General features: G+C 41.3%; 1 protein-coding gene and 1 long non-coding RNA gene across 4 annotated transcripts in view; one reads left to right on the plus strand and one right to left on the minus strand.

The window, feature by feature from the left end:
• Positions 1-24,172, minus strand: part of OXR1 (oxidation resistance 1) — a 318,551-nt gene that overhangs the window by 75,632 nt on the left and 218,747 nt on the right. The window contains exon 1 of one of the 3 annotated variants that reach the window (XM_070392154.1): positions 3,323-3,418. The exons of 1 other annotated variant lie outside the window; for it this stretch is intronic. In XM_070392154.1, the coding sequence (XP_070248255.1) occupies positions 3,323-3,371 (49 nt within the window). In that variant the 5' untranslated portion in view covers positions 3,372-3,418. Of the gene's footprint in view, positions 1-3,172; positions 3,419-24,172 lie in introns of those variants that run through there. One more of the 3 variants, XM_070392153.1, reaches the window with a different exon arrangement.
• Positions 3,848-10,578, plus strand: LOC138993074 (uncharacterized). Its single transcript, XR_011468224.1, has 3 exons — positions 3,848-4,241; positions 4,905-5,071; positions 10,410-10,578. It is a non-coding gene; the product is annotated as an uncharacterized lncRNA (long non-coding RNA).

Below are 24,172 nucleotides of genomic sequence, written 5' to 3' on the forward strand. Positions count from 1 at the left end.
ATGTTGCCTACCCTAATATTAACAGCATCTCTAGATGGCTGGATTAGAGGTGACCTTCTAAACTTTAATCTTTGCAAAGTATCATTTCTTTATAATTAGCATGCATCACTTTTGCAAAAAACAATTATTTTTCTTATAAAATATTAGAAGCTACTATATCAAGATTCTATGACACATTCTAATATACCACATTAACAAAACAAGGGGTAAAAATAATATAATCCTATCAATAAATATAGAAAAAGCATTTGGTAATATATAAAAACCATTTACGATTAAAACAATCAATAAAATGGGTATAGAAAGAAAGTACCTCGAGATAGTAAGGACCATATATGACAAACCCTCAGCCAGTATCACACTCAATGGTGGAAAACTGAAAGCTTCTCCTCTAAAATCCAGACAAGGATTCCCACTCTCAACACTCCTATTCAACACAGTCCGAGCCAGAGCAATCAGGCAAGAATACGAAATAAAAGGCTTTCAAATCGGGAAGAAAGAAGCAAAAGTGTCACTTTTTGCAGATGACATGATTCTGTATATAGAAAACCTCAAAGATTCCACCAAAGAACTATTAGAAAGAATAAACAAATAGTCAAATTGCAAGACACAAAATCAATGTACAAAAATCCAATGCTTTCCTATATACTAATAATGAAACGTCAGAAAATGAAAAGAACAATTCCTTCTGCAATTGCAACCAAAAGAAAATACCTAGGAATAATCTTAAAAAAGGATGTGAAGCACCTATATACTAAACACTACAAATCATTATTAAGAGAAAATGAAAAGACACAATGAAATGGAAAGATATTCTGCATTCATGGATTAGAAGAATCAATCCACTGGCATCTAGTGCGTATAGACCACAGCCATGTTACCCAAAGCAATATACATATTTAATGCAATCCCCATCAAAATGCCCATGTTACCCAAAGCAATATATATATTTAATGCAATCCCCATCAAAATCCCAATGTAATTTTTTAAAGAAATAGAACAAAAATTATCAGATTAGAATGGAAAAGATTGAAGCTGGAGGTAATCACACTACCTGACTTCAAATTATACTACAGAGCTATGGTTATCAAAACAGCATGGTATTGGCAGAAAAACAGACACACAGACCAATGGAAAAGAATTGAGCGCCCCAACATACAGCCAGATGCATATGGGCAAATGAGTTTTGACAAAGGAGCCAAAAACACACCATGGAGAAAAGAAAGTCTCTTCCATAAATGGTGCTGGGAACATTGGAAAGCCACATGGGGAAGAATGAAACTTGCTAATCAAAACTACAATGACATACCACCTTACAACTGTTAGAACGGCTATTATCAACAAGACAGATAAATAACAAGTGCTGCTGGAGAGGTCGTGAGGAAAAAGGAACCCTCATTCATTGCTTGTGGGAATGTAAACTGGTACAGCCACTATGAAAACCAGGATGGCCAGCGTGTCTCAGGGGTCAGAGCGTCTGCTGGAGCACCAAAGGGTCTCGGGTTCGATTCCCGGTGAAGGGTACATATCTGTTCCATCCTTATAGTCTGTCAATGGTAAAACATATCAACATCATTACTACACAGAAGTGGTGAGCGGTAAGATCAGTAACAGCAAACTGGGTACTAGGGTGCAGCCAATCTACCCGTGTGGTAGGGAGTCTGTACAAGAAACACATGCACAGGTCATTGTCAAGAACTGGAGGAAGGGCCTGGCTTTTCGAAAGGTGTGCCACAAAGTATTTTTTTTTAAAATATATTTTATTGATTTTTCACAGAGAGGAAAGGAGAGGGATAGAGAGTTAGAAACATCGATGAGAGAGAAACATCGATCAGCCGCCTCCTGCACACTCCCTACTGGGTAGGTGCCCACAACCAAGGTACATGCCCTTTGGCCAGAATCGAACCCGGGACCCTTGAGTCCACAGGCCAACGCTCTATCCACTGAGCCAAACCGGTCAGGGCATTAAAACGTGCAATACCTGACTACTTAGGGGCACTGGCCTCTTTTTCAGCGGTTCTCAATCTGGGAGTCGAACGACCCTTTCACAGGGGTCGCCTAAGACCATCGGAAAACACATATATAATTACATATTGTTTTTGTGATTAATCACTATGCTTTAATTATGTTCAATTTGTAACAATGAAATTGGGGGTCACCACAACATGAGGAACTGTATTAAAGGGTCACCGCATTAGGAAGGTTGAGAACCACTGCTTTAGATCGTCAAACAAACAAACAAAAAATGACAAGAGCCAACACAACAATAGCTGCCTGGCGTGAACGAATCAAAACTATACCTATTTTTTTGGTCAGATTGGCAAAAAATGTCTTTTTTGGTGTGCCTCGGGATTTTAGCAATTAGTCGGTGTGTGCCAGGAGATGAAAAAGGTTGAAAATCAACGACTGAGAGGAAGCCAACAACACTGGAAAGGCTGCCCTATGCATTATGCTAATACTTCAACAAGCGCTTTTTAAACATCCATAAGACATCAACCTCATCCCATGATGACTGATTCTTTTTGGAAAGAATGGTAATAGGCACTACGATGGAAGAACGCTAGCACAGCAGTCACTATAAATGGCAACTGAGAACAAAGTTTCTAGGTTCCTTCCACCTCTAGACAACACACACCCTTTCCAAGTACACGATACAAGAATAAAAAAAAAAAATAAGGAAAACAAAAATCCTTGATACTCAATCAATTAGGTTCCAGTCTAAGTTAGGCATTTTCTTTTCTACAGTATTTAGTGGAAAGTGCTGAAGTGAACCCTAACAGTGGCAAGCATCAAAAAACATCAAAAACACTGCCCCAAACCCAAGACAGGTGGGCACAGCGGCCTCCGGGTCTCCCCGAAGCGACGGGCGTCACAATCCGTTTACTATTCATTCACCTCCCGGGGAGGGGACAGCGAAGGGGTCTCGCCCTACAAACACTCGGCGGGGAAGGAAAGCCCCTCCAGGGAAGAAAGCAGGAAGCGGAGCAGGAAGGGCTGCGACGCAGAGGGTGGAAGAGTCCCGTCCCGCGGACCGAGTCCTCCCCTCCCACCCGGGTCCCAGCCCACCCGCCCCGGCCCCGCGCCCGCCGTCCCCCCTCCGTCCCCCCTCCCCCAGGCCCCAGCCGGGTGGGCCACGCCACCCACGCGGGAGGCAAAGGAAGGCTGGGCTCACCAGGTCCCTCCGGGTTGGACGGCGCCGAGAGCCGGCGGGGCGGGGGCCCGCCCCCGGGGTCCCCCTGGGCGGGCTCCCTCAGGTAGTCCTCGAAGCACACCTGCCGGGCCTCGCCGCCGCCCCCGAGCCCCCACAGGCGGAGGGCCGTACCCCGCAGAAGGCGTCCGCCCTTGCCCGTGAACGTGGTCAGGTAGTCCATGTCGCCGCCGCGGGGCCGCGGCAGGGCCGAGGGGGGCGGAGGGTTTCGCGGAGCCGCCACTCAGTGGGCGCGGGCGCGTCCAACCCGACGCGGGGGCAGGGGCTCCGCGCGCCTCCCGGGGGCGGGGAGGGGAGAGGGCGTCCCCAGCGTGGCCCCGGGACGAACCATCCGGAAACCACGCTCTGGGGGGGGGGTGCAGAAGTTGGACAAAAGTTTTCAAAAGTTTTGAAAAGTTTTTCTTGCTGCTCCCACACGCCAACGCCGGCGAAAACTAGTTTCTAAGTTAGGGACATGCTTCCTAGAACAGACGCGGGGGTTGGAGAGCTAGGACTTTGGAGCAAGTCGGGCTGGTCCTACCCGCCCCCACCCCACCCGCCGGCCCCGATGGAGCGGCCGGCCCCGCCCCCAGGCCCCGCCCCGCCCCGCCCCGCGCGGCCCAACCGGACTTGCAGGACTGCTGGGCCGGTGGGTGGAGGCCCCGCCTCGGCGCCGGAGGACGGAGCCGTGCATGGAAATGGCCCAGGGGAGGCTTTGCTGGAGGCGCGCAAACGTCGGGGGCCTAGAGCCCCGTCGGGAAGTGTCTCCGTCGGGGGTCCGTGCGCTGGCGGAGGCGCACCGTCCGCAGGAAACTTCTGTCCGTTTTAGGGGCGGGATGGCGAGGAGGAGGCTGGGAAAGTTAGTGTGAAGGTAAAGATGCAGTCATCGTTAATGAAAACCAACCCAGAGAGAGAAAATGGGTACGTGGGAAGCGTGGCGAGACCATCTTGGTAAAAAGTAAAGCACAAACAGTCACGTTTAAAGTTCGTCGCGGCACCGAGACCTGTTGCTGCAGTTTGACATCCCAGGAATCTGGTCCTGTAAGGCGAGGAGGTAATTCAGGGTTTTGGTGTTCAACCTTTTCCCCCTCCGGGGCGGAGAGAGAGCAGTGGCCTTTGACAGGCATTTCCTATTCGATTTGGTTTCCTGTGAGATCTGGTTATTCTCTCCCGCTCAGGTCTGTTTATACATCTTTCAGGTTTTCTTAAATCTTTTTGCCGAACCATTAAACGACTTCCCCTCACCCCTTTTTAGAAATGGCTTGATATTTTCCCCTCCATCACTGTTTTCAGTTGAAATTCTTACTAAGTTGGACAAAAGTTCCCATTCTAACATCACACCACTTTTTAAAAAATATATATTTTATGATTTTTTACAGACAGGAAGGGAGAGGGATAGAGAGTTAGAAACATCGATGAGAGAGAAACATCGATCAGCTGCCTCCTGCACACCCCCTAATGGGGATGTACCCGAAACCAAGGCACATGCCCTTGACCACAATCGAACCCAGGACCCTTCAGTCCGCAGGCTGAAGCTCTATCCACCAAGCCAAACCGGTCAGGGCCACACCACTTTTATAGTATACTGAAGGCCTGATGCAGGAAATTCATGCAAGGGGCTTGGCTCTCATAGCCCCGGTTTCGTTAGGAAGATTATTCGGAAGGACGTCCGGAAGGACATCGGTCTAATTAGCACATTATGCTTTTATTATTATAGATGTGGTTAAAAATATAACATGTTTGGACTGCACCTCAGAGTGGAATTCACAGCGTTGGTAAGAAAGGACCCAGGAGTCTGCATACCCATGCGTTCAGATGGGCTGCTTGGGAAAGCCCTGCTCCAGACTTCCCTCTGTACCTCCTTTGAACCCATTGGGTAGAATGGTAAGTAGCTCCTGTTTTTTCTCTGAAATTTCCATTCCATAACGAAACATTACCATGCTCAGCACCACCCCTGCCATCTCAGAGAGGCTCAGTAAGCTCTCAACATCGAATTTCTATGAATTAAATGTAATCCTGATGAACTAAATTGAAATTTTTTTCTAAGATGTCTTATGTATTTTTAAAAAAATATGTTTTTATTAATTTCAGAGAGGAAGGGAGAGGGAGAGAGAGAGAAACATCAATGATGAAAGAGTCATTGATTGCTGCCTCATGCATGCCCCCTACTGGGGATCGACCCTGGAATCACACCATGGCCTCCTGGCTCCTTGGTCGAGAAGCTCAACCACTGAGCACACTGGCTGGATAATGTTTTACTTCTTGAAAGTTGTTTAGTTTGTGAGAACCATATTCAAAAGTGTTTCGGGTATTTTATACCTGATTAAATTGGCACTTTTACATCCAACCTTAGCAGGAACCCGTTCAAACCCAGTTTCACAGGCAGTTAATTCATGTGTTTCTGCTTGTTTCATGGAAATCTAGAGCTGCTAGAGAAAAAAATGTATAACCTAGATCAGTGGTCGGCAAACTCATTAGTCAACAGAGCCAAATATCAACAGTACAACGATTGAAATGTCTTTGGAGAGCCAAATTTTTTAAACTTAAACTATATAGGTAGGTACATTGTTATTACCTTAATTAGGGTATTCCTAAGGCTTAGGAAGAGCCACACTCAAGGGGCCAAAGAGCCGCATGTGGCTTGCGAGCCGCAGTTTGCCGACCACGGACCTAGATGATTGAGTGCTTTACTGTTTTTTACTTAAACTCAGCTAAGCCATAATGGCTTAAAAAATCATTTTACTCATATATTCAGCTTGCTTTTATATTCTTTACATTTGTTGTCTGAACCATCACCATTCTGAAATTGCCAAATTCATCATTCAAGCTTGTTACTTCACCTTCTTCATGACTCGGAAAACCACAGGCCATCGGTTATGAATACTCACTTTTCTTCCCTTTTTCTCTGCAGTCTACAAGTTCATTTCCATATTTTGCCTCAGAAGGAAGGAATTCCTTACTCCTGTTAATGCCTTTCCTTCTCCAAATTAACACTTATCTGAGTCTGGTGTCTGTGGTCTATAACTTGCCAGCCTTATTATTCCTCTATTTTGTATATTTTTTTCTCTCTCTCCACTCTGGTTCCTTCCCCCTTATCCTACCTACTTCATTCACATCAACCCCTTCCATCCTTAAAGTTTCCTTATAAACCATGCCTGACTCTACCAGTAACCCTTTGCATCGTTTTAAAAATACTGTTATTAACATATGATTTAAAAACCATAGAATTCACCTGTTAAAAGTATATAATTCTATGGTTGTTAGTATATTTACAGTTGTTAAACCATCACCAAAATCTAATTTTTGAGCATTTCTATCACCCAGAAAAGAAACCTGTTACCTATTTGCAGTCACTCTCCATTCTCACTCCTACGTGTAGGCAACCACTAATCTACTTTCTGTCTCCATGGATCTGCCTTTAATAGACATTTCATATAAATGGAATCATACACTATCTGGTCTTTAGTGTCTGGCTTCTTTCACTTAGTCTATTGATGAAGCTCATTGATGTAGCATGTATTAGTACTTCATTCCTTTCTATTGCCAAATAACATTCCATTGTATGGTTATAGCAAACATTTTATTTATTCATTCATAAGTTGATGGACATTTGGATTGTTCTCACTTTTTGACTATTATGAATAACTAGAGGCCCGGTGCATGAACTAGTGCATGGGTGGGGTCCCTCTGCCTGGCCGGCGATCAGGGCCAATCGAGGCCATCTTGCCCAGTCCAGGTCAGGACCGCGGGAGGTTGGCTGGCTGGGAGGGGGGTGTAGGGACCGCGGAGGTTGGCCAGCCGGCTGGGGGGTTGGGAGGGACCACGGGAGGTTGGCTAGCTGGAAAGGGGTGGGGTGGGGGGGAGGGACCATGGGAGGTTGGCCAGCTGCGGGGGGGTTGTCTGTGGGAGCGTACTAACCACCAGGGGGCAGCTCCTACGTTGAGCGTCTGCCCCCTGGTGGTCAGTGTGCATCATAGCGACTGGTCATTCTGGTCGCTTAGGCTTTTATATATAGACTATAGGCCTGGTGCACGAAATTCATGCACTAGGGGGGTCTCTCAGCCTGGCCTGTGCCCTCTCCCAGTCTGGGAACCCTTGAGGAATGTCTGACGGCTTAGGCCCAATTCCTGCAGGGAGCGGACCTAAGCCGGCAGTCAGACATCTTTAGTACTGCTACAGAGGCAGGAGAGGCTCCCACCACTGCTACTGGGTTCTCCAGCCTTGAGCCCAGCTTCTGGATGAGTGGTGCTCCCCCTGTGGGAGCACACTGACCACCAGGGGGCAGCTCCTGTGTTGAGCATCTGCCCCCTAAGTGGTCAGTGCGCATCATAGCGACCAGTCATTCCACTGTTCAATCAATTTGCATATTAGCCTTTTATTACATAGGATGTTGCTGTGAACATCTATGTACAAAATTTTTTGTGGATATGTTTTCATTTCCTTCTATATATAGAGTGGAATTATTAGTTTTTTTTAAAAAAATAACATAATATCCACTGAGTTGGATAGAGCATCGGCCAGCAAGACTGAAGGGACCTTAGTGATTCTGGTCAAGGGCATGTACCTCGGGGGGTGGGGAGAAGATTCTAGAAATATACAGAGAAATTTACAAGAATATTGTTAGACTCTCAGACTGAGCTGGTCCTGCTAACACACTGTATGATATGTAGGCACATGCATTTATGTCTGCTCATTGAGCACTGTATGTGTGTGGCATGAAATCTCCCTGCTCCTAGTTTCTTCTATCTTTAATCCATCTTCAACACTGCAGCCAGGAAATTCTTAAATCCACAGATCTAACTGTTGCTTTTCCTCTATTTTGAAAACACTCCTTATTCACAGCAGCCACTTCCTATTGATAATGAGAATCAGCTGTGGCATGTTTTTTAAAAATGCAAATTTCCCAACTATACCTCAGAGATCCTGATTCCAGGATTGTAGGGTGGGTTCAGGAACCTGCATTTTTCTATTTTGAAACATGTTTGCGATCTGCTCCTTTATAGTTCTTCCAAGTGCTTTTGCATATTTAGTTCATGTGACTCACACATTAACTTCCAAAATAGGGTCCGGAGACTAGTTTCAGCAAACACTGAGCAGAACTGACAAATGTGTTTTACACTCACATGTAAAGAACAGCCTCTGTGTAAAACAGCCAATGTTTTGCACTCCAGGTGCCTCTGCCCTTGCCTTAGCAACCAATGATAATACCAGATAGTACAGCTATGAGACTGGGGAGCCATCTCCAACAGCCTGGATCCCTGAGAAGCTATGTGGATCATAGCTCCTCCCCTTAACTATAACCAGAATTGGACATGTAATATGAGCAAGACATAAAAATAAGATAAACACTTACTACAGCAAGCCTTTGAGGTTTGGGTGTACAAGTAGCAGCATAGCATAAACTTAGCCTACCTGGACTGATACAAGATTTTTTCCAATGCTTAATTTACATTTATTGTTATCATGTATGCCAAATTAATGTACTAAAGATCACCTGATTTATGTTGTCAAGTTAATGCATTTTGTTTTTCAGGCCTCTTGCCATTTCTATATTCCGACAAGATTTCTTAGATTGCAAGACTATTAACTTCTTTTTATCACTTAAACTACCATGTGAATAAGGATTTTCTTGACATTGTAAAACCAAAAGCAAGCAAGCAAGTAAATAACCAATTTATAATAAATAGAATGCTGAGGCACTGATTCTAAAAAGAATCCACCAATTATCTATCACTCCCAGTTTAAAACTTCAGTTTCATTCATAGCTGCCCAATTATTCTTTCAATAAATGTCTTTATAATCAGAAAATATTATAAATTTGAACTTGTAAAAAACACATGCATGCTCATAAAATGCCATTTTTATGTTTTATAAATTGATTTTCCATAAAACTACATTAGAAAACATTAAAAATAATTGCTTTTAGGAGTTACAAGGAGTAAGTCTCAGTTCTCTCTCACATGATGCCCTTAACATAACAGTAACGCTATTGAACCTGAGAGGGGCTTTGGTGTTTATCTAGTCCAGCCTCTTATTCTTACTGCTTTCTTAGCCAAGGCCCAGAGAAGTTAAGTGAGTCTCTCAAAGGTCACACACTTGAATAAGAACAGAGCCCGAAGAACTCAGGGCTCTCCTACAGGGAGTGCTGCCACATGAAGTACTCCACCTGAGCACTGAACTGTGAGCCTCTCAATTTACACAAACATTTGTTGATGTGGCATGATGTCCCATTAAGTGTTATCCAGATGCGAATGCAGGTCAAACTATTTATTTTTGAGATTTCGCTTTCTTATCTGTAAAATCAGAGCAAATAATGCCCACCTTGTTGCTCTATAGGTAACGTTAGGCCCATTGTTCTTTGGCCTTAAATGAACAAATTTAGATTTACTGCCTTCAGATTTCAACCTATACTTCTAGATCAGGATTCAGCAAAGCAGGGCCCAAATCCAGCCTGGCACCTGTTTTTTGTATTTGGTTTTATTGGAATACAGCCACACCAATTCACTTATATATTGTTTATGGCAGCTTCTGGGCTACAGCAGCAAAAAGGACTAGTGACAGAGGCCTGATGACCCAAAAGCCTAAAATACTACCTTGCTGTTTTCAAAAAAATTCTGCTGATCTATGTTCTAGATTTTTGAGATCATGTGAAACCACTCTTGATTCTTTCATCTGCACTATCATTCAATATCTCTTTCACTGAGTCACCCTCAAGTTTGTCTGTATTCTAGTGTTTCATGAGATATGGGCAAGGAGAGTCACAAGACATAGCACTCAAGACTGCCTTGATGGTTGACAGTGATTACTACTGAAGAGCTATGAATCCACTCAATGATACCATCACCCAGTTCTCATTTATCAACAATGTCCTGTATTTGTTACATGCTTTCCTAATATGCAGAAGATGAGGTACAGATTCCAAGTGGATTCAAGCCTTTGTTATTTCTATCTCCTTCAATTCCATTTCAACACCATTTTTAAAATTTGAATTATTCATCTAACTACAGTTTTTTGGCAGATCTTGTAGAGATTAGTTAGCTGTCATCAAATCTGATTATTCTTCCTGGGCACTCTACATTTCTCAATTTTTTTTTTCAACTGGGTGCCCAAGTGACTGGTTTTTAGCCAATGGAAGGCTTGCAAAGGTGATATGTGCTACTTTCCAACCTGGCCCACAAGAGCACCCCATTGGTAGCCTTTCATGTTCTTTTTCTTTCCACAGCCAGGAAAAGATGAGCATGGAGACCTGAGAAGCGGTTTATTAAAGATGGCAGAGCCACAAGATAGAAGGAACCTGGGTCCCTGAATCCACTCTTGGAGGAGAGAGACTCACCACCCAGGAACAGCAGTTTCAGATTTGAAAACAAGAAATAAACTTATATTGTATTTAAGCTATTATATATATTTTAATGTTTTTTTTGTTATAAAAAGGAGTGTAATTTTCACAAGTACACTGTCAGTCCTATACTATTACTACCGAAGTTTCTGTGATCACACATGAAAATTTACTGATGTCTCAGCAAGAGGTTAATAATTCATGTAAAAAGGATATGTATGATCTATCCTCACCCATTTAGCCTACACATTTCCATTGCACAGTTTTTGTTTTGCATTTTCTAATAGCTCATTCTTCTTGAGAAAAATAAAGCAAAATAGGCATTACACTTGTTCTGCCTTTTAACAATCTGTTAAACAATGCAGATCTTTCTCAAAAAGAGAGCCTCACACTTCCTTCTTATTTGCCTTTATTCTAGGACTTCCCTTTTCACAGAATGATCCTGCTGCAGTTGCTAGTTTTGTTCGTGTTTGGCCTTTCTGGCACTCTACATTTTTATGCCATCCCTTTACTTGTCCTTGTAATATGCTCTTGCTATTTCAGTCTCTCCTAGGAGCTAACTTCAGAGAACATCTTGTCAAGTCACACTAATTTCTCCCCATTTTGCTTTCTTATTAAAACCCTGACTTCAGCCTGGCCTGTATGGTTCAGTGGTTGAGCATCAATCCACGAACTAAGAGGTCACCGGTTCGATTCCCAGTCAGGGCACATGCCCGTGTTGCAAGCAGCTGATTGATGATGTTTCTCTCTTGTTGATGTTTCTATCTCCTTTCCTCTTTATTAAAATCAATGAAAACATTAAAAAAATCTATTCATGACTGACTTCATTTGATTTTTTTTGGGGGGGGGGCGGGGGAGGGAATGCTGCTATCTCTCATGTGGACCTTAATTCTAGTCTATGAAATTAAATTAAAATGTCTTGTTTATCATTAGAACATGGCCTGGCACATAGTAGGTATTCAGATACTATATTTGTTGAATGAATGAATGAATGAATGAATGAAATGTCCAACTTTTCTCAAAAGTTGATTCCAATCTACTTTTCTATAACCCAATGATCAAATGTAATTTGAGTCTACTCCCTCTCTTCATTGTTAAAGCATACCAATTATCGGATACTTTTCTCTCAAACAGCTTTGGCTACACATTTTAGGACCTTTGGAAAATCCCAATGCTCAGACCACACTCCAGATCAATGAAATCCTCTCAGAGATAGGATCCACACAGCGTGAGGACACCCCCGCCCCCCCCCCCCCCCCCCCGCCTTTTCAATGTGCAGCCCCAACTGAGAATCACTGCAGGGCTCCTGTTATTTCCTTAATACAGTCTTTCTTGTTAGTGAAAATAAAGTCCAGAGGCCAATAAATATTATGACACCATCTTGTAAGGGATTGCTAGACAGTAATAACAGACATATATCAATTGTTCACTAGGCCTGGCATTGTACTAAGGGTATTTCATACATTATTTCCTTTAGATCTCACTTCACACTGTGAGGAAGGTTAATGAGCTCTCCTCTGCAAACAAGGTTACTGGAGTCAGAGAGGTTCAGGAAAGCAACATCGTCAGTCAGGTTAGCCAAGAGTGTCTTGGGTGTTTGCTCATAACTTACTGATACCAATGGCACAGCGGGTTTTTAACCATGGACAATTTTGCCTCCTAGTAGGGTTACTAGCTAAAATATAGACCTCCCAGTTAAATTTGAATTTCAGACAAACAACAAATAAATGTTTAGTACAAGTCTGTACCGAATGTTGTATGGGATATACATATACCAAAAAGTTACTTGCTGCAATCAGAAAATCAAATTTACCTGGGTGTCCTCTATTTTTACTTGCTAAGTCTGGCAAACCTATCCCCAGGGAATATTTACAGATATTATCATTATCAAACTAAGGGTGTGTATGCTACTGGCATCTAGTAGATTGAGGTCAAGGATTCCGCTTAAGATCCTACAATGCTCAGGACAGCTCCGCAACAAAGAATTGTCCAACTTCAAATGTCGACATTGCCCAGGTTGAGAAACCCAGGTCTAGTAGGTGGGGAAACATTAAGCTCTCCTATAACCACATCATGCCTTTGGCTGCTTGTATAGTCTGTCTGTAGAAAGCCTTATTTTTATGCCACTTACTGATATGTCTTTCTGTGCTTTCTCTTTCAGCCCCACATGTTCACTTACAGCTTCACAATCTATGGGGTCCCAATTAAGACACCCTCTTCTCTGAAGCCGTCTTTGCACCAATTTGATTTAGCTGCAATTAGTTCAGAGAAATCTTGGACTAAAGAAAGGTGTGATGAAAGCCCATATGGCAAATATAAGATAGCTACATGCAAAATAGTTTATTGCTAATAGAGTGATGCTTTTTTAGCCAGCAAATCTGTATGTTATTCTATAGTACATATTAACTTATCATGAATAAATCTAACTACATTTACTTTATAACATGCATATTTTCTAAATTGATTTTGGAACCTATAAAAAGCATGCTGGTTATTTTTTCAAGCGTTGTGATCAAACATCGGGAGTATTTGGTACAAAAAGTTATAACTATTTCTTCAAGATTGGAGCTTAAACATTGAATGATGTGCCACATTTGAATTTCAAAAGATTTAATTTGTCTTCCTCAAATGTAACTTTAGTACATTCCCTTTAAGTGTTTCTAAAAATTGTTTCCAAGGTAACAGATGTCAATTTTATGTCCTCAAAAGTTAGAGCTTGTGTTACTTTCCAAAGTAAAGATCACTTGCTATTAAATATATGTACTTCTATTATTTTGAAATAGAGGATTACTGTGCTTCAAAATCATCACATTCACTACTTATCTCTCCCAAAAAGAAGATATCATGAATTTTGCATAATATAAAAAGGGCTCTATCCAGAGGTCCACTTGTCCTTAAAGTTTCAATAAGGTTTATCTGCATTAATAAGGGGATAATCATAATGATCATAAAAGTCTAATACACAGTAAATTAAAAAACAACTTAGGTGACCACAACATTAAAAATCACACATGTCTAACAATGTGGTGTCCTATAGCAAGGAGCTTACTCTAAATTAAAGAAGTGCAAGGAACAGCTCCTGAGTGTCAGCAACTCTGATTCAGAGTCAGATGAAATTTCCCTCCACTATCCGATTACTCATTTATTTCTCCTAATACATATGTGTCTAATGGAAAATCTTAAGATGCTCTGGATTATTCCATAAAATCCAAACCAACAGACCCAAAAATAGTACCACATAGGAAACACGACTTGTGGTTAAAATGGGAAGGCTTCTGGAAGCAGATTCCTGCTCATCCACTGACTCACTCTGTAAACATGAGGCACCTACTAAACCAGTCAGGCGTCGGTTGTTCACCGGTGAACAGTATAATGTCTGCATCTGGGGAACGCTGGCTTCGCTTATTAGTCTTTGAGAACCACTCTCGGTTTTCTATAGGAAAGAGCCAGAAATATGAAACACATTCTCACAAATACTGCCACTTAATAACCTATCAAAGTGCCTGGGTTTTTTCTTTTTAATAGCTTAGGGAATCTCTTTTGCTCCTCTTTCCAGAAAAAGAAAAAAAGATATGCTTTGTAATGGGTAAGTACATTAAGGGTTTATGTGGTGTTGAAAGGAATTCCTTTGTATATGACAAATATACTCCAGCTTAAAGAGTTTCCTATTGATCACATAACATCAAAAGGCCTTAGTCTGCAATTACCAGCATAGACTCTCAACAGAGTAAGATGAGTACAGGACTCTCTGTTAAATACCTGATGTGGATGAGTAGGTAGCTCAGCATTCCATCCGTCAACCATTATAGGGAACTACCAGTGAAGAACGCATGAGAGGAAAATGGGGGTAGACCAGAGGCACCATTTACCACTCTTTCTTTTTTTAAAACATAATGAAGGCATTAAATCTAAGATCAATGACCCATAATATTCACAAAATATAACATCTACCATAGAATGCTTTTTTAAAAGGGAGTGGACAGATTTTTTTAAGTCTTCTGGCTTTTTCCCCGTAGACCTAACCACCCCCCCCTTTTTTTTTATCAGAGTGGATACCCTTTCTCATTAAACATTTTAAAATTAAATTTATTGGGGTGACATTGGTCAACATGAACATATATGTTTCAGGTGTGGGTTCCTATGTTACAAGATCTGTATATTGCACCATGTGCCCACCACCCAAAGTCAAATCTCCTCTCACCATATATTAGGATCCTCTTTATCCCCCATCCCTGTCTTCTGGCTTTTACCAGGACTATATTTAAAATTGCCCCCATTTTTATCCTATTTTTAAAATCCTTTGCAGAAAGATTCTCTAATATCCTGTTAAATGATTAAGCCTTTAAAAAATTTTTTATTATAAGAAACTTCTTTTAGTTATTTAAAAAATTTCTATTTAAAAAACTTCTAGCTCATTTCCTTTGGTATTTAAAAAAGTTATAAAAATTCAAATGTACTTAAAAGTAGATGGCAGAATAGCATGGCTGTAATACAGATTCAACAATTTTCAAGATATTGCCACATTTGTTATTTTCTTTGCCAAAACTTTTTAAAGCAAATCAAAGACATTATTTTACCCCAATATGCTTCAGTATACACGTCTAAATTTTAAAAGATTGGGACATTCATCATTAACCTTTGGGTGCCATTACCACACCTAATGAAATCAGTACTCATTCCTTTGTAGAATTCAAAACCTAGTCCATGCCCAATCTCCCCAGTAGGTAAAAATGTCTCTTTGCACTTGGCTTGTCGAATCATGATCAAACAAGGACTACATATTACAATTGGTTAAGTCTCTGGGCATCTAGACCAGTGTTTCTCCAACTCTAATGTGCAAATGAATCATTTGGGGATTTTAATATTCAATAGGGTCTGGGGCAAGACCTGAGATATTACCTGTCTAACAGTCTCCCAGGTGGTGCCAATATTGCTGGATGCAAAGGAGACCACACTTGGAGCAGTAAGGTCTCAGCAAAGGCCCCACTGGTTTTTGTTTATTTGTTTGTTTGTTTTAGCACACCATGGCTTAATGCAGAAACAATCAGTGATCCTGGGCTATGTCCCATGGACTGGATTTCCATGTTTGTTTCTGTGTGATATTATTTTCCTTGTTCTTCCATTACCCTTACCTTCTCTAAATAATGTTAACTCAAAATACTTGAATAGATTTAACCTTACCTTTTGGTAGGAATATCTTAAGAAGTGTTCTGTGATTCAAATAACTATTCAGTCGGCATGACTATCATTTGTGTTATGGTGCCTGTCATGTTAAAGAGCTGGCTCTTTAGCATTAGATTTCTACGATTTATCTTCTCCAGCAATTACTACTTATAAGACCTTGGACAAGTTAATTTCCCCCAAGCCTCAGTTTTGTCATCTGTAAGATGGGCATAATAATAGTATCTATCTAACAGAGTAACTGAAGAATGGCATGTGGCAAGTATCCAATAAATACAAGCTATTATTGTTATTGATTTTGTAATCCTTTTCCTCTAAATTAAATATTTTAGTTTCTGGGACTTTTCTTCTAAGTCCTTAAACTAATTTTTCACTTCTTTGTTCATTTTGAAGGAGCATGTCATTCATTCATGAAAATCCTATATAAATTATCTAGCCTTTTCATGTGTTATCATTAATAAAAGACATGTTTTGATATAAAGACTGGGGTTTCATCAGAGAGTAAATCTTCAGGAGATTACTGAAGTTGAACTGATGCAGCACTTAATATTTCCTTATCTTTTAAAAATAGGCTTCTGAAGTTTGGAGAAAATCCCCAAATTAAACTTGATACTTTGAGAAATCTAAGTGTCTAGGGAAGGAAGTCTCAGGCAATCCAAAACAGCACAGTGCATTCTGAATTTATTTTATGATTGACTATATGAGCATAGCACATGATTTATATGAACAAGAAGTCTGCAATTGTAAGTTGAAGCCATGACTTGTAAATTACTCCTTTCCTTATAATAAGTTCTGTCAGCACAGAGTAACTTAGAGTCATTTTTCATAACAAGCAAGTGCTGGCCCAGATGATCAGAGCCAAAAATACATTAGGCAACCAGCCCGACATTATTCTACACTTTGCTCTTCTTTTCCTTGTAAGCTTGAATTTCTCAGATGTCTTTCCTATCTATAATAATAAAAGTGTAATAGGCTAATTAGACCAGACAGCCAAACAACCTTCCAGATGTCCTTCCAGATGAAGCCACGGCAGTGGGGGCCAAGGCAGAGGCGGTTAGGGGCGATCAGGCAGGTAGGCAGAGCAGTTAGGGGCAATCAGGCAGATAAGTGGTTAGGGGCGATCAGGCAGGCAGGTGAGCAGTTAGAAGCCAGCGGTCCCGGATTGCGAGATGGATGTCAGACTGCCAGTTTAGGCCCGATCCTGGATGGACATCCCCCAAGGAGTCCCAGATTGTGAGGGTGCAGGCCGGGCTGAGGGACCTGCCCGCCCCATGCACGAATTTTATGCACCGGGCCTCTAGTGAGAATATAAATATAGTAGAGGTCCGATGCACAAAATTTGTGCACGGGGCTCGGCCCTCGCACCCCCCCCACCCGCCCCGCTGCCTCTTGGCCCCACCCACTGGTTGTTCTGGGAGGTCTTCCAGAAAGTCGTTCCACCATCCGGTCTAATTAGCATATTAGCTCTTTATTATATAAGATTTGTTTCAGAGATGTAGTCTGTTAGTTTAAAGAGATGGAGATTAAGATAAGAAGGTAGAATTGGCAGAGTAATGGACCAAAACAAAATAATTGAAGGGAATAGCTTGAAAGGCAATTACTTTTGAAGAGTTACTTCCAAGACAGCCATATGGTAACAGAAGAGTAGTGATATTACCATAATTTTACTAATATGCACTGTTTTGGAATCATAGGGTATTTACATGTCAAGCAAGTAAAGAATAACTGGCAACCATATGGTAGACTACAAAATTATAGCTAACAAAAAAAGGCAGCAAACATTTAAATGAACAAAAAAGAGTGATGTACCTTCCCACTTTTAAACCTAATGTCACCTAAAACCTAAATCAAGAACAATACAAAATAAGCATTAGTTAACAAGGACAACCTAGCTATTATCAGATAATAGAGCATTTCATTTGACATTTTTTAGTTCCAGACACTTGACTACATTTAGCCTGAAATTATTGATTAAAAGCCGAACATAAAAAGGAATTAGATGGAATAAGAGTATCCAGAAATAAAGTAGCATTTTACAAACATATTTAGATTTTAAGCCTTAGCAGTTTCTCAAAATTCATCCATATAAAGATAAAAGGCACAGAAAATGTGTTATATAATCAATCACTCCAAAAATGGATGACCTTGCAAAGCTAGGTGTGTACTTATGTGATACTACTTGAAGGTAGTATCTGTTTTCACATTAAGTATAAAGAACACTATTTTTCTCCCCAAAACTTTTATTAAAATCTGAAGGGTATGTCTAATTGGATCATTTTATATCGTTCTTCAATCTTAATATTTGCAAGATCCAAATCTCCTAGGAAACCTTCTGCCTTCCATCCTATATTTAGGTCTAGGGAACATATCGATAATATATTCTCAATGAGTATAGAAATCTTCTGTCTTTTTGTCTAGGCCAAGAACTAAAATGTTCCCAGTGCCACTTGTTCTATATAGTATATAGCATAATTTTTGCACTGTATCCAGATGAGGGGTGCATCTATACTAATAAAAGGGTAATATGCTAATTGGGGCAGACGTCTTCCGGACATCCATCCGGACAAAGCCATAGCGGCTGTGAGGCCTGGGTCTCAGGCAGCCATGAGCCCTGGCGATTGTGAGGCCCAGGGCTCTGGCCTCGCAGCCGTGAACTGCCGCAGCTGGCAGTGGCAGCAGCAGCGGGGTGATGGGGGCGGTGCCTTCCCCTGGTCAGCCCAGTCGCACGTCAGTAGGACATCCCCTGAGGGCTCCTGGACTGTGAGAGGGGGTGTAGGCTGGGCTGAGGGACCCCCTCCAGTGCACCAATTTTTCGTGTACCGGGCCTCTAGTAAGTATATAAGGTTATAATAAAGCAGACACAGCAATTTTCTCAGAACAGAGGACTAAAGCTTTACTGTAGGGAATTTGCTTAAAGGATGTTGATTAAATCACTATATCTGTCATATGTTCCTCAAGAAATTTGTGTTGAAAATCGTTGAACATTTGGAAGTTCTTCTTCAAATCAAGTATTTCTTAGCAGACTGGTTATGATCTTTTCTGGCAGGACCTAGCTCATTCCTGACACACAGTATTTGTGGCACACAACAATAAATATTTGTTGAACGAATTAAATGAATACAGAACACAATGAAGGCATATTACATGTCCACTAAGTGCTCTCAATGTAGACTTGCATCAATCAAGTTGCCTACCTTTTACAATTCAATTTATAACTACTTAAAAATTAAAGCCACAAAGTATTCTGACAGAGTTTGGTGCCAAAAAAGACTAATAGACAAATGCAAAGGGAAATACATAAACAATTCAAGGCGTGAATATTTCTGGAGACACTTAATTTGCCTTCTTAATGTCATGTTCCACCCATATGCATATAAAACACAGTTGGTTCACATCCTCACGTCACGTTACAAGAGTCACTATAAAATAGTTGTGAGAGTTTAGAAAACATCAGATTGTAATTGTGTATGTGTGAAATCCCGTCTAAAAAACTTCAAACACTTCCATAGTCTCCCTCATTTCTTACCACTCATCCATTCATCCTCCCTGTCTTTCATTACTGAATATTTGAGATGTTTAATCAGTATTTTCTCCTCCTCCCATGGTTTCCATGTCTGATAGCCATTTCCCTTGGTCCAGAAGCATCTCTCTTGCTCTGTGGACACTGTGTGGTATTCTTTAGGCTTCACATATGAGGTCCACCCTCACTTCTTACAAAAAAGGAAAATCCTTTAAAGGGAACTGATATAATCTTTTCTTGAGCATAATGTACAGATTATTCCAGCAATTTCCATTGAACTGTCCTGTCTGTTCACTGAATATTGGTATAGCTGTGATCCATATATAAGCAAGAGGCCTATTGATCTCTCCAGCTCTATATACTGTGGGGATGTCCTACTGACGGTGCGACTGGGCTGACCAGGGGAAGGCACCGCCCCCATCACCCCGCTGCTGCTGCCACTGCCAGCCGCGGCAGTTCACGGCTTCCTGAGACCTGGGCCTCACAGCCGCTATGGCTTTGTCTGGATGGATGTCCAGATGGATGTCCAGAAGACATCTGCCCTAATTAGCATATTACCCTTTTATTAGTATAGATGCACCCCTCATCTGGATACAGTGCAAAAATTATGCTATGTACTATATAGAACACTCATACGGTAGCTACCGAAAGAAACAAAACAGTCTACTAGGCTAAAAATAAAAGAAACCTCTGGGCAGTGATCTCGAATCTTTGAATGAAATAAGTACCTTACTAATTTTATATCTATCTGACTCTTAGGAGACAGGCTGTTTCAAATTAATTGGTCGCGTTGCTAAAGAGTTCTGTTGTTCCTGATATCTTTAATTGCTACTTGGCTCTTTCTGAATCTGGATCTACAAGAGAAGGCAATTGTATGGATGACTTCAAGATATGAGCTAGCTGAGCTCTGATTTTTAACTTTAATTTTAATTACATGAAATAGCCTTGAAAGAAAACATTTTAGCACATTATTCTATTGGAAAATGCATTTCTACATAGAACATCGACTGCCTGACAAAGGATAAAATTGTTTTTTAACTAGAAAAGTCTAAAGTTCTTGTAATCTTGAATAAAAAACAATCAGTGTGACACCATTTGTTTGACTTTAAAAATTCAACCTCCCACTGCCACCTCTTGGTTTGAAAACAAACAAAAATATTTCCTACTCCACACTAGGGATTTCCAGATAGAAATGTTGTCACTATCTTGTCCTTATAATTGACATCTCTGGTCCAACCTTCAAGATGCTCTGAGGCCACAGGTGGGTTGCACTATGACTGTTCAAATGGCAAGAGTTCATACAGTTCATAGACTACATGAATAACTTGTAATTGGTATATTTTAAGGCTAAGTTTTTATTACCCATTGGGATATTTTTAAATTAAAAAAATATTTTTATTGATTTCAGAGAGGAAAGGAGAGGGAGAGATAGAAACATCAATGATAAGAGAGAATCATTGATCGGCTACCTCCTGCACAACCTCTAACTGGGATCGAGTCTGCAACCCAGGAATGTGCCCTGACCAGGAATCAAACTGTGGACCTCCTGGTTCATAGGTCGACATTCAACCACTGAGCCACACCAGTGGGGCCCACTGGGATATTTTTTAAATGCCCAACATGAACTTGTAGATGATTTATGCTTATTTTACTCTCACTGATGACCAGAGAAGTGAAAATTATACATTAGAACAGTGGTTCTCAATCTTCTGGCCCTTTAAATACAGTTCCTCATGTTGTGACCCAACCATAAAATTATTTTCGTTGCTACTTCATAATTGTAATGTTGCTACTGTTATGAATTGTAATGTAAATATCTGATATGCAGGATGGTCTTAGGCAACCATCCTGTGAAAGGGTAGTTCGACCGCTAAAGGGGTCGCGACCCACAGGTTGAGAACTGCTGCATTAGAATCTCCTTTGATATATACAACCACTTCCTTGCTATTGCCTACTTAATAAAGTCATTTTATGTTATATACTAACTAGGGGCCCGGTGCACGAAATTCATGCATGGGTAGGGTCCCTAGGCCTGGCCGGCTATCAGGGCCAATCTGTAGGGCGACCAGCAGGGCGATCGGGGAGGGCCCCCGCTGGCACCTGCCTTGGCTGGCACGGTACCGCCCGCTTGCTGTCCCCGCCCCCCATTGCCACCGCCGGTTGGGGCCTGTGGGCTGGGGGCAGCTCCTGCATTGAGCGTCTGCTTCTGGTGATCAGTGCGTGTGATAGCAACTGGTCATTTCGTGGTTTGGTCGATTTGCATATTAGGCTTTTATTATATAAGATGTGGGGAAGCACGGGACTTGGTTGGAAAGTTTGTAAGGAGGACATTCCAAAAATATGAGTGGGCTGAAGGCGGCCCACCCTGTTTATCGGAATTCTGACTTAGGGGAGTGCTGAAGGCGGCGCCCCTAATTATTCTTTGACCTTTCCAAACAAGTCTGTGCACGTGTAGACCTTCGGGTGTTTACTGCAATCCTTATGCTTAATGCTTAAAGGACACTGCATACACATGTGTCCTCCCAAGATTACTTACCCTACTGATTGTATCTAAAAGATAAACTTTATCTCAAACTGCTGCTACAATAAAAGCCTGAAGAGGCAGGCGATCGAGGCTCTCTGGTTCCTTTAGCCAGGCAGTCCTTTAGCCCTCTCTTTCACAGCAAACACTGTGTTAGAGTAATCATTCATCTGTGGCTCAGGGTCTGCTGGTCAGCCCCAGCAATTACTAATTTACCTTTTCAATTTGCTAAACCAGGGGTCCTCAAACTTTTTAAACAGGGGGCCAGTTCACTGTCCCTAAGACCATTGGAGGGCCGGACTATAGTTTAAAAAAAAACTATGAACAAATTCCTATGCACACTGCACATATCTTATTTTGAAGTAAAAAAACAAAACAGGAACAAATACAATATTTGTATTTGCATGTGGCCCGTGGGCCGTAGTTTGAGGACCCCTGTGCTAAACCCTCATTTAATTTCTCCTAATCAATGCTGGAGTAGGTGGGGACCAGGAAGTTAAGATAGAGCAGATATTTATAGCCATTTTATAAATAAAAAAAAAGATGATCGCAATGAGTTGAAGTCTATTAAAGGTTTCTCAAAAAGGTTTTGCTGCCCTAACTGGTTTGGCTCAGTGGATAGAGCATCGGCCTGCGGACTCAAGGGTCCCAGGCTTGATTCCAGTCAAGAACATGTACCTTGGTTGCGGGCACATCCCCAGTGGGGAGTGTGCAGGAGGCAGCTGATTGATGTTTCTCTCTCATCGATGTTTCTAACTCTCTATCCCTCTCCCTTCCTCTCTGTAAAAAATCAATAAAATATATATTTTTATAAAAAGGTTTTGCTTCAGTGATACAGGTGTCATTCCTTTCTGCCTCCGTGTTCCTCTGATCTGGAAGATGGATGTGACGGCAAGAGCTACAGCAGCTCTCTTAGAACCATGAGGAAAAGGCTAAGAAAATTTTAGAGAGACCCCAACCTTGACATCCTGAACCTATACCAGTGACTGCCTACTTCTGGACTCCTTTCCATAAGAGAAAAATAAAGCTTGATGTGTTTAGGTAACTACAATTAGGGGCCTTTTCTCACAGACCAATGCAATTCTTCACTGTTAGAGTAGGAACCTGAATTTAGATTCTCAGGTTCCAGCTCCGTCATCTTTCATAATCTGTTTTAGATTATGTTGTCTGCTAATTCCTAGAGTATAAATTTGACTTCTTACTCCTAGCATTCATGAGACACTGTACTCATCAAGTCCTAGAAAATGGAAAAAAATGGTAGTATCACATCTTGGATTTTATTTTATTTTATTGAATTTTTATAAGAGTTTACTTGAGCCAAACTGATGATATATTCCCAGAAGCAAGATCTCAAATGCTCCCCATTTTGGATTTTAAATGGTTGCCTCTATAGCATTAAGCAGAAAACTAAAGTAGCTAAAAGCTCTATTTAGCATTTCTCACTATTTTTTAAAAATATATTTTATTGATTTCTTTACAGAGAGGAAGGGAGAGGGATAGAGAGTTAGAAACATCAATGAGAGAGAAACATCGATCAGCTGCCTCCTGCACACCCCCAACTGGGGATGTGCCCACAACCAAGGTACATGCCCTTGACCTGAATCAAACCTGGGACTGTTCAGTCCTTAGGCCAACGCTCTAGCCACTGAGCCAAACCGGTGAGGGCACTATTTTTTTTTTAAATGAGCTTCTTTAGCCTCCTGGCATTCAGTACTCTTTGGAATCTACTATCAATTCTTATCACCAATCAAAGCTGATATGATGAGCCCTTGGCTGGGTAGCTCAGTTGCTTAGAGCACTATCATGTTATGCCAAGGTTGTGGGTTCGATTCTCTGGGCAGGGCACATATAAGAATCAATCAATGAATGCATAAATAAGTGGAACAAATCTATGTTTTTCTCACGCCCTCTCTTTCTAACATCAATAAATAAAAATTTGTAAAAAGCTGATATGAGAGGAGAAATGTAGAATTACTATAATTGAAGTATTTTATGAGGATGTAAATATCATTTTAAGAGGGTTGTTTGCATTGTGTCAGAGGGACCTATAAATTCAGTTGAACCCCTAAGATTTGTGAGTGAGGGGTTTGATGGTACTCCTCATCTAATCTAAGCAGCTAGTCCTCTCTCCAACTCAGCCCCTTAAACTTCCTCACACCCCCTCCACTCCCATGCAGCAAAGGTGGCAACTCAGCATACAAGAGCGATTTGGTGCTCATTGTGAAAATTTCGAAACCCTAGAATTCAGAGAATGCTAGACACAGGGGAGGCAAGGAATGAGTTTTTGATCATTCTCTATACATTTAAAAAATATCCTTAGTAGATATTTTAGCGACAAAATATAAATCAGGTAATTAAAAGTGTTTCACATTTTAATGTGTGTTTGGCATGCGATTACTCCCTGTAATAAATGTTCTTCCTTGTACC

The sequence above is a fragment of the Myotis yumanensis genome, unplaced genomic scaffold (genome assembly GCF_028538775.1).
Source record: "Myotis yumanensis isolate MYYU_CA2020_CCGP unplaced genomic scaffold, mMyoYum1.0.hap1 SCAF_15, whole genome shotgun sequence".
NCBI classification, from domain to species: Eukaryota; Metazoa; Chordata; class Mammalia; order Chiroptera; family Vespertilionidae; genus Myotis; species Myotis yumanensis.